Source organism: Temnothorax nylanderi, unplaced genomic scaffold, assembly GCF_030848795.1.
Source record: "Temnothorax nylanderi isolate EJ_2023f unplaced genomic scaffold, tnyl_v1.0 TNYL_tig0041_pilon, whole genome shotgun sequence".
Classification (NCBI taxonomy): Eukaryota; Metazoa; Arthropoda; class Insecta; order Hymenoptera; family Formicidae; genus Temnothorax; species Temnothorax nylanderi.
In genome coordinates, this window is record NW_027249103.1 from 660,073 (window position 1) to 672,132 (window position 12,060).

Consider the following 12,060-nt stretch of genomic DNA (forward strand, 5'->3'; position numbering starts at 1 on the left):
ACTTTTTTCAAAATTCACAAATATTACATATAGATAAGGCCACATACACCGATATGCTATATTTTATTAGATATTAATATAAAAATTAAATGCAATCAAAAGGAAACGTTTCTACACTAATCACGGAAATTAAATATATGATAGAATTTATTTTTGTCATTACACTCTTCGACAATGTCTTGTCGTTCAACTTCTTTATTCGCTTAAACTTTAATTCCTATGATTAATAACGCAAATAGCATTTATTTCCAATAATGTAAACAAAATGTGTCTAGTTTGTGTCACATACTCATTAGTGGATCTAGTCTTACATTTTCTAATTGAATACACTAAGGGCAGTGACTTTAGCTTAAATCGTAAAAAATTTGCTCAGTGTAAAAACAATATATACATTATGAAAATTATGAAACTCTGTTTTAACTAATTTTAACGAATATATAATGTCATATGGCACGAACAGATTAATCATTTAATAAAATATCGGCCATACCTTCCTTATCGTATTCTCTTGTACTTAATGTGTGATAAGATATTTATATGATATTCACATAATTAATTTTTCCTATTAACGAATTACGCAAGTCTTTAATAATCTTTCTATATATTTTTACCAATATATTGCTTTTCTTCAGCTAAATGCAAACAAAAGGTTAAACTTTGTGTACATGTGAATAATCGCGAAGCATAAGACAACGCATTTTATATTATACCCTCAGTGTAACGTTTTGCACAATATCCGATATACATCTTTATAATAAAAACTGAGTTCTAAAAATACAATTAATTAGATTTGCAAAGTCGTGTGTAAAAATATTTCTTTTCATGAAAATATTTTATGAATGGGCAAAATAAACATCGTCGTAGGCTGTTCAGGTGACACTTTAGATTTTTCAGGAAATTAATATTTATGAAAATGACATGATTCAAATGCGCTTATCATAATATCATAAGGATACTGTAAATGACAAATAAATACTTATGATGTGTATGTATTAATGTGTATGTAGAGATGACTAATACAAAAAAAAACAGTAACTAACGCTATAACAGGTCCTATCGCATTATTTATGTCTTTGTTGCAGATTCTAGAATATGCAATTCCAGTCATTATATATGTATATATAAGTCGAAAATAAATATCTCATTGAACACAATACATTCGTTTCGTATGTTTAAACTTGCGATTTTAAGAAGTACCTTTCACAAAACACTAACACAATGAACTTCTATAATTTCTCTAAAGAATAGTTTGTCACAGTTCTAAATTAATGTCACGATTTCTTTCATTTTCTTATATTTACGCAAATAAGATAAACACTATTGTAATACGTGAATCTTAATTCATGAATACTGCAAACCAGACGACATCTTTTGATGTAATAGACATTTTAAAACCAAATTTAACCATTACATCGTTTACACCCACAAAAACAGCCCGTATTCGCCCAAACAATGCAAAATGATCTTATCTATTTGTTAACGTAGAATTTTGATACTTAATGATGTGTTCTAAAAATAGAAAAATACACAAAAATTTATCATAATACGTATAACAAAATCTTGAAACGAAAGGAGTTCATACAAGTTTTTGGTTAATTATATAAAAATGACATGTTTTTATTAAGATTTAATTTTTCTTACTCATCGTATTCTTATGCTATCATCAATATAATTTTTTACGTAGGTTTACTATAGTTTAAGATATTTTAACAAATGTGCAGGCGTATTTACATGTGCTTATAATATTTAAACGATTCCTACCAATATCTCGTATAGAAAATTTTGTGGATATAAAGATATAAAACAAAATTTGTACATTTAAAAGACATACTAAGAGATATTAAAGTAGGAATATAATAATAATAAACTACAAGATACATAAATATCCTCTTGAGTAATAGAAGTTATTTGAGCGAGAACGAGCTGTTGGCAGTACGGAATTATATTGATTGGTATGCATTTTGCAGAATACAGAATCCAAATCATAAAATAAATGATTTTTTGATCAGTGGAATACATTCTAGAAAATATTGATTGGAAAACTAAAATATTTTCGGTCATATTCCAATCTATTGTAAACACTGTGGAAGTTAGTACATAAAGTCGTGTGTTTCATCCTGATTACTTTGTCTTAAATTTTGAATATCTATCTTTGGCACAATATGTTAATTAAGCGAAACTAGTTATAATTAAACATGAAATAAATGGAAACATAAATGTACAGGCCATAATTCACATGCACATATGCATAATACGTATGCATGTACGCATAAACAATGTGCACTTCTTTTTAAACCTATACTCATCACTTGTCCAAAGAAGCATATATATGAATTTTGCCTAATGATAAATAAACTCCAAAAAAATTAATGAATTCTATAATTAAAAACGTGTTCTACGCACATTTAAATATACATACATACATACATACATAGCGTATGTATATATGTATGTAGATGGCGAAGATACATCCATATGCAAAGTTTTATATATTTATACGTATATAAATACAAATATAAATATATATATTTATATTTACATTTGTAAATATAATATATATATATATATATATATTTAATAAATACCATATATATATATATATATATTCATATTTACATGTATAATACACCATGTATGTATTACACATTACATATATATCTATATTTATATTTATAACGTGATATTGCTAACAAAAGTAACTATTTAGGATATCATTTTTAAGATGATGATCAGTTCAGTTGATGTGTACTTGATAATTATGCCCCTGTGTATATCCGTACACATAAGTGCATATGTGTATCTCTATTTTTATCCCTAACACTCACACATTTGTCCATGCACTATATAGAAACGACTTTACGCTTCACTTCACTTTTAGCAATAACACTTTTGTACATCGAGCAGTATGTATCTATTATATCGAAAGAACGAGATAGACAACAGTTTCACATTTAACAGTAGAGCAATAAAATAAAACAGATCAGTCCCAACTGCCCTCACTTCCTACTTCGTCAAGTGCGTCTTCTGCATCAGAGATCATACTTTCATACGAGATATCTGGCTCATCATCTAGGAACTCATCCAGTTTTCTTTTGTTCGAGTTTAACTTGCGTTTCTTCGCTAACAACGCAAGCTCGTCCTCTGCTGATCGCTCCTTCCGGAACTCGTAGACTAGTGGATAAATATGTTCAATTGCCGCTTGGACTGAAGCAACGTTAGGTGCTGTAACATAACACACAAATATATATTATAAAGTGGCTTTATGTCAGTTAATTTACTCATCAAATATGAACATTAAAATATAATTTGATATTTATGATTTAAACATGTAAATTTAATATTTAACTTTTCATGATATATTCAGTTTTTTTTATTCAATTAAAACTTTTAAGCAGTATTGCATTGTAAAAAAAAAGATATCAAATGTAAAAATATTGATTAGTTCAAAAGTATTGATTTATTTCGATACAATATAGTTTAATTTCTTGTATATTTCTGATATAATTTTACATGGTCAGGAATATATAGAGATTCAAACTCTTGATAATAAAAATAATATATCAAAAGTTAACAAGTCTCTCTGTACAGTAACAAAACATATAAATACCGACCTGTTACAGTAACACTTCCTGTAGAAAATATCTTCAGAGTAGCTTTTGGTTCTTTTAACTTATATGTAACACCAGGGTGTAATTCCGGTTCATAACTGTATATCACATGAAAATATTTATATAACTATCGTGCATTCATGTATTTCTATTGTATAATTATTAACTAATGTATTGATAATAATTTGAATACTTTAGATTCTTTATCATTGATTGATTGAGAATATCGGTAAAATAATTGAATAATTCTTCAAACAAATTGAAACAATACTCATAGTGTGCTATAATTTTATTATTAATTGTCCATTCTTTTATACTTACTCAGCATTTGCTTTGTGATGTATCGAAAATGATGTTATCTTGATGGCAAATGGCATACAACAAGTGCCTAATACATTGACCACCCTATAATTATTAAATCTCACTTCGAATCCAAGTTTTTGAAGGCAACGAGCAAATCTGCGTGCCGCGATTTTTGCTTGAACCTCACTAGTTGAGCCAGTGCAAGTTACTTTACCAGATGACCAGATGGATGCTGTAGTATATGGTCTCCTTAATTTCATTGTTATCATCTAAAAGTATCACAAATAGAAATCAATATATACGCTTTACGTATACACTTTAAGATATACTTTAATATGTATTTTAAATATAGCCTTTTTATTCTGAATATATTGTGTTTATAAACAGAATATATTAAATAATAAATTAAAAATATATATTTAATGATTATAAAAAATCAAGATGCTCTCTTTATGTAGGTACTATCATACAATTAAAAATTTTTATTTACAAACTAAAATTTTAAGTGTTACAGACATCAATAAACTTAGACTCAGCAAAATGAATTTTCTAATTACAGTTCAAAATTAACCTTATTTTAAACTTGAAAAAAATTATTGCTCCAACAATTTTTTATTTTTCACGATTTTTTTTTTTAATACCTTCGATTAGAAGATAAATGAGAAACCCTTTACACGTAATAATCAGTATCAAGAGTATTTTATTACAACTGCTGTAATCTAATATGTATAAAGTGCTGAGTCAAGAAAAAAGATGTTTCAAGTTACAATTGTAGATTTCCAAGAACTACAAGTCTCCAGTCATCATAATAGTTTTTGAAAAAAGATATTGTGATGATATTATCTTTTTAATTAGAAACCAATTTTTTCTTGATGTAATGAAATATATGACTCAAAATGAAGATAAACTCTGTATAAATTAGAGGACCCATTTAAAATCTATTAACTATTTCAACCATGTTTTTCAAAATTCAATTTTTCTTCTTAGACATTAGCTTGTAATTATATAACAATAATAATCATTTCTTAATATACTGGATAATTCATTGCTAGAGCAGTCACTTATCAAGCAAAAGATACTGATTCAATTCTCAAAATTTCACATATATGATACTAGAATTTTGAAGAGAAAAATATTTCACTATGGTAAAAACAAACTACTCGAAACATGAATTTAATCCCAAGATGATTGCGACAAGTCGCAATACTGCCTTGCCTTCTTGTGAGAATAGAAACCTTAATAAAACAAATAATAAATAATTCAAACAATAAATAAATTTGAAAACAAGTCTAGTCCTCTATAGTGGAGATTGGGCAAGAGGCTTACAACACATTCTGATAAAAATTGCAAATGTAATGAAACTAGTGAGAAAGCCAAGATTTATATAGGGCTAGCACTTTCATCTTGGAAGTTTTGGTTCATCGAAGAACTACGACGCAACGAAAGAAGAGAGAATAATCATTTCTTGTAGAGAGTGCAAATATATAAAAATTATCAGCACATACCCCATTTTCTCTTCTGTATTCAACATTGGATCCCTTGAGCGCTATTTCTCGCAGGTTCAAATGACATCTTACGCTAAAGCTGCAAACTACATTGTTAATAACAATATCAAGCTCAGGAGGCTCTTCGTGGGGCTCTTCCTGAGGTTCTTCCTGGATCGCCTCATGACGCTCTTCGGCATGACCCACGTACGATTGAAGTTGACCATCAAACAATCTATTGTCCTTATTTTCTGTACAGGAGTTTGCATTTTCCAAATTATTAACGTCCTTTACACGATTCAGTGATTTATTTGTTAACGGTTTCATGCCATTCTCCTGAATAGCAGTTGCCATAATCTTGTGGTCCTGCAACATATAACAAAATCAACCTTTAAAATTTTGATATTCTTTATATTTGTTTAAATTGTCTCAGATTTTAACACTTAAAATACATTTTGATGTAATGCCTCAGTTATCATTTAACATATTTAAAAAAAGAAAAACTTTTTTACAATTGACATAAAATGTAATAAATTACAAGTATGGTGGTGTAATTAATACAGTGATGTAATTTTGCATTTTTTTAAACTGATTAAAAATCCAACATATTTGCAATTAACATAAAGAAAATTTTGAATATTAAAAAGTTATACTTCGTAACTCTAATTTTAATCTTGGATATAAATATTCTTCATTACTATCTTTAAATTTTCGGTTATTATTATCAAAGTGTACATCCTGCTTCTATCTGTTAAAAATTAAGTAACAAATTTATGCTGATTTATGAAACATCTATTTTTAATATCGCACAGTTCGTGAAACATTCGATTGCTTAAAAATTCATATAGTTTACATAAAAACTGCAATATTTCTTACACAGAATATTCTGTAGTGTGATTACACATAAATTACATAGAGAATATACATTGAGAGAGAATGCATAATTGTAGGAGAGAAGTGGCTATCCTTAGCCGTTTCTAACAACTTTTAACTGTAAGCACTTTTATCACAAAATAGATTTCTATTTTGTAAATGTGGGAAATAAAATTCAAATGATGCCCAGAGAAGAAATGATACAGTAATAAAGCCAACATTAAACGATGGTTTGCCAACGAAGATGATGCCAAAGATAAATGATCTAATTTATAAAAAAAAGCTTTTATTAAGGTGTACGCAAATTGTAGTAAATTATATCCCGGGCTAAAATGGACTGTTTGACATTAATCGTCACGGAAATAACGTTCATTTACGATCCCCTTCGTGCGGAGAAACTCGACTGGCGAGTAACGGCACGCGGTGTGAACGGTCGGTTCAAATCGGCCGAATTATCGTACCCCTCGAGATACCGGTCGGCATTCGGTGGTCGCTCCCGACAGGTCAACGAGTCAGGCGTGCGATCGTACGTCCGACCGGTCCTCGACGAGACAGGATCGCGCGAACCGCGAGGGAGAAGACCGAGCGGATGCTGGAGACGTGCGATACTGCGATGCTCGCCGCTCGCGCTACATCCGCACGTGGGGGGAAGGGCCGTTCGCGCGTCACAAGACGGGGACACGAGGTTACGGCACCGTCGACGTCGAGGCGCCGACGACAGGGACAGACGAGGGTCGCGTTGAAAAGCAATGGGGAATCGACGAGCGGCACCGGGGACGAGAGGCACGACCGCTTCGCGGCGCGGCATCCTCCGAGAACGTTCCGCGAGCGGAGACACTCGCCGAGTATTCGCCCGCCGGTACGGGGGACGGAAATCCCGAGAACGCCGGCAACTTACAGGTTACTCTACGCCAGGCGACGGCGAGATCCGTCGCGCGCAGATCAAGGGTAACGTCTTTGTTGACAAGTACCAGCGGAACGCAAAGTTAGCTCAATAACAACCATTGCCATTGTTCTCAGCCATATTCGCTAGACTGGCGACTACTGGCGACCCAAGCGGCCAACTGACGACCGTCGACCGCGGGGCCACTTGCGATGCAAAGATAGCTAACCACGGGGGTGAAATCTCGAAAGGTGATGCGATACGAGAGGTTTGTTCTTTTTCGAACAACTTCCTGGGGGTAGAGCTCTGTAATCTCTCCTATGGCTGCGTTCGCTTTGGACGCTTTCGTGCTGAAAGCATCACTCCCATCTTTTTTCAACATGTAATGAGCATATGAGCAATAAAGATAGACTGAAGCAGGGCACACACACTTTTCGTAGAACGTAACAGTAAGGTTTCGACCAATCGCGTTGCTCGATTCGGCCGTCTGTAACCGTAGAAATAAGAATTGAACAACGCGATTGGTCGAAACCTTACTGTTATGTTCTACGAAAGAGCCCAAAGCGAACGCAGCCTATAGGAGGTTTGTTCTTCAATGCTCAACTTCTTGCACTAGTGTACACTAGTGGCACCGGTACGTTCTTTATTGCGGTGCAACATAACCCAAATTTGTTCTTTATTGCAGACATTGCAGTGAAATTCAGTGCTGCAGTTCACTGTATTCGACCAAACTCCGATTAATTTAATCGTTGATTAGTTCATTGGAAATGACCAATCGCATTTGCTCATTAAGCAGATTGACAAATGCGATTGGTCATTTCCAATGGACTTGATCAACGATTAAGGCTGCGTTCGGGGAGCGCGCTATTAGCGCTATTGCATCATTCCATCTTTATCGCTCATCAAGTGTAGAACAAGGATAGAATAAGCAAATAGGGCTAATAGCGCGCTCCCCGAACGCAGCCTGTGTTAATCGGAGTTTGATCGAAGTGGCCCAGCAGTTCCACAAACGTCGATTAACTTTTAACCTTAGGTTAACTCACTTTAATTTTAAGAATTAGAAAAAGATAGAATGTAAGTTAAACCGAGATTAAAGTTAATCTACAATAGTAGAAATGAGCATTAGGCCGAGTTCCACAAACGTCGGTTAATTTTTAACCTTACAAAAAGAGAGTGAATTAACCTAAGGTTAAAAGTTAGCCGGCGTAGAATTGCGTAAAATTGAAGAAACAAATGAAAGATAAAATTCGTAATAATTTCAATATTTATATTCGTAATATTTTTATTTGCATGTTGGTAAAATAAAATATTAAAAATATATTAAAATAAAAGAATAACACTATCCCAAAAATTTGATAAAGAATCAAACAGCAATTTATTTGATAAACAGCGCATAAAAAATAAATATATAAAAAATAATTTATAAAAGTTAAATATGGGAAATATTTAAATTCTACTCACCAAATGAAAATTTTCATTGGCGTGGTTCATGATGGTATTAGAATTCGTGATATTATAACTTGTGATATTATAATTCGTACCGCTACTACAATAATTAGTCACGTTATTGTAGTTCGTATTATGATTTATTTTGCTATTGCAATCATAATTTGTATCATTCTTATACACATTATAGTTCTCTTTGAGCTTGCGCTCATAATTCACTTTGTCGTCGTACACATTTATTATAGAATCATCTTTGTAATTCATTTCGTTGTCGTACATGTTATGGTTTATTTCGTTTTTCGAATCGTTATTCGTTTTGTTGTCGCACGTGTTAGACTGCATGTCAGTTCTGTTTAAAAACTGTAAAAAATCGTCCGGGTCCCAGTCATAATCCGTCATTTTACCGTCGTTTCACTTTGCTATCCAAAGCACACTCAATTACAACGTACTAGTCGAAGTCTCCAATACGACTGATGCGTTTAACGACGACTTCGAGCACTTTTATAATTAGCTCCGTAGTAGAGTTCTATAGAAAAAAAACCCCGTGATCGGTATTAACGGCTGCTGATTGGCTTTGTCATTGGGCGCGTTCAGCAGACCAAGCTGCTGAGTAGCAGTCGAACGTGATTGGCTCTTATTTTTAGAACCAACCAATCAACGCGGAGTGTTGATAAGACGAACTCAACAGTTGTGTCTGCTGAACGCGGCCATTTTCTCTATACATTTTAAGTGTGTTCTATAGATATAGTATAGATAGCGTTTTCGACTGCAGTGGGCTTGACCCAACCCGAGATGCTGGGTTAATGACGTCACATGCTCTACTTCTAGGTTCTAAAATTGGACAATTCCAGCATGTGTAATTAACCCAACTCGGGTTGAATCAAACCCACTCCAGTCGAAAACGCTAATAGAATGAACTGAGCGTTTCTTGTCGAAAAATACGCGCTCGCTGTAGAGTGAGAGGGACTATATATAGGAGGCCTATTTTGTCTCTCTTGCTGACATGACTCCGCAAGACGAGTGGAACTCAACTGACCACGTCGCCAATTGGCTGATTTAAAATAAAAATGTCTGATTGGCTAGTCCAGTGGAAAAACTCCAGGCACCCGGAGACTGTAGTCAATCGCAACGTGGTCAAACAGAACGGGACGCTCCCAAACAAATCAGTCTTGGCATTTTGGAAACCGCAATAAATTACAAGGAAGGTCATTTTGTCGAATTTTTTATTAGACTAAACATGTTTCACTTTCCTTTCACTTATGCTTGCATTTCTTCGCGCTAAATAGCTCATCTTTGCTATGCTTTTATAGGGCAAAAGTGAACAAATTTACTAGATTTCAACCAATAAAATTGTAGATACTCTAGTGAATTTCCTCACTTTTGTAATTGGGCGCGTTCAGCAGACACAACTGTTGCACAACTGTTGAGTTCGTCTTATTAACACTCTGCGTTGATTGGTTAGTTCTAAAAGTAAGAGCCAATCACCTTCGACTGCTACTGAGCGGCTTGGACTGCTAAACCCGACCATTTTTACCTCGTTTCAAGATACATGTACATACATACATACATACATACTCCCTGGTCAAAAGCAGTCTTAATAAGATTCCATCGCATTATTTTAATAAAATGACTGTGTTAGCGTCTTTAAAACATTATAAATTATAATTTAAGACGGTCTAAATAAGAATGGACTGTAAATACCGGCCGATAGGTGTTACGTATGTATTTATGTATTATGAAATTAGACACATTCGAAAACTTAAATGAGAGAGAGAGAGAGAAACAAGTGACTGGTATTATATTAAAATAAAAAATTGTATAATTCTGATAATTTTCAGATCTGTAATAACAATAATAAGTAAACCTTTTGTCTAATTTAACGAGTAATTTATATGCCGCCATATGGGCTTTTTTAAATATTTTGTGTAATAAATGTATCAAAATAATTACAATGTCAACACTTATTGAACGGTAATTGAACGTAAAAATTGGAAAATTTTTTATTGAAAAACTGTAAAGACTTACGTTAGTTTTGTTATTCTATGCGTGAAGATTGCATAAACTTAACAAGAAACAAAATTTTGGTAAGATGTATGTTATATGTTTCTCGAACTGATTGATGATTTTATATTAAAAACGCAATATTTTACATTGGAAAAACACCGTTAAATTCTGACCAAATTATTTAGCTGTTCTTTTTGACTCATGATTTATATCTATATTGAAACTTTTTGATAGTCTCTTTCTCAAAAACAATTTCCTCAACAAACAATGCTTAACGCAATATTACACAATTATACAAGGATGTTTGGTAATTATCATGCCACCTGTCGTAGGCAGACAGGTAGAACAGTTTGAACGGTTTGAAAAGTCTTTTACCGTTTTGCTATTACTGCAATAAATAATGAAAAATTAATTAATAAAAATCCGCGTGCGTCCGCGCGATTCGGCGAGAAGAGACAGTAGTCGCATATGACGCACAATGGTAAAGGACTTTTCTATTCAGTTTAATGCGCTCGACTACCTGCCCACGAGAGCACGGTAATTATCAAGTTATACTCTGTATAAACCTTTATCTTTGTGTCTTTACAATCTTTTATGATTTTAAAACTACCTGAATCCTAAATTGAGAAAAATGGGCTAAGTATAAAAAGCCAAAAGCGCTGTTTCGGTGCGTCGAGGTATACTCTTTTATTTGAAAAAAATGTTTACGTACGTTTCGGTCCGACAGTTTGGACCATCTTCAGCGAAAATAAAACGGAGGAATAATTAAAAAAAGTTTTTTTTTTTTTAAACAAAGGAATTATACCTCGACGCACCAACAACAGCACATAGTTCTTATTTAGCCGGTTTTCCCCAAGAAATTTGGCTTTCCACCAGAGCCTTTTTTTTCTTACTTGAAAAATATACTTAATTAATTCTCTCCATCGGCTTTGCTTTTGACGTATATATATTGCTTTGCTTTATATTGACGCATATATTGTTACGGTCACAGCGTTAAATAAACATTCCAAAGATTTTAGCGTCGGTCATTGTTTATTAAAATGCCATTATTTATTTAAAAATTAATAAAAAATTTAATAAATACAACGTAATTTTCCGATACCGTATATATTTAAGAAATAAACACTTAAAATACATGTTGTATGTAAATGTCGATCATACATCAAATCTTACTCTACTGTTTTGATTTCTTCAGTCTAATATATTGTATATTAAACATTCTTGTTTAGTGCGTGTACAGTATCGTTATTCTTGGTCAGTGTGTTAGAATACTGCCTTGATCAATTAGTTGGATAATTTTGAATTTTCTCTATGTATTTATATGAATTTATTAAAGGCTCGCAATTTTGATTACTTGTGGAATTTCTTACGTGAAGAAAGTCGTTCGCGATGAAGTAATATATGTGTCCAAGCTGTGTCAGAATTGACTAAGACTATAGTAAATGTTGCCGACAATCAA

General features: G+C 32.8%; 1 protein-coding gene across 2 annotated transcripts; it reads right to left on the reverse strand.

The window, feature by feature from the left end:
* Positions 1–129: 129 nt before the first annotated feature.
* Positions 130–7,340, reverse strand: Trf2 (TATA box binding protein-related factor 2). 2 transcript variants are annotated; one of them, XM_071704402.1, is made up of 5 exons: positions 7,167–7,340; positions 5,417–5,761; positions 3,930–4,180; positions 3,612–3,706; positions 130–3,222 (listed from the first exon to the last, which is right to left on the reverse strand). In XM_071704402.1, the coding sequence occupies exons 2-5, from the start codon at positions 5,747–5,749 to the stop codon at positions 2,981–2,983; spliced, it is 921 nt and encodes a 306-aa protein (XP_071560503.1). In that variant the 5' UTR covers positions 5,750–5,761; positions 7,167–7,340; the 3' UTR covers positions 130–2,980. The 2 variants fall into 2 exon arrangements, with proteins under 2 accessions (XP_071560503.1, XP_071560504.1); XM_071704403.1 differs by lacking the exon at positions 7,167–7,340 and adding an exon at positions 6,272–7,114.
* Positions 7,341–12,060: the final 4,720 nt, after the last annotated feature.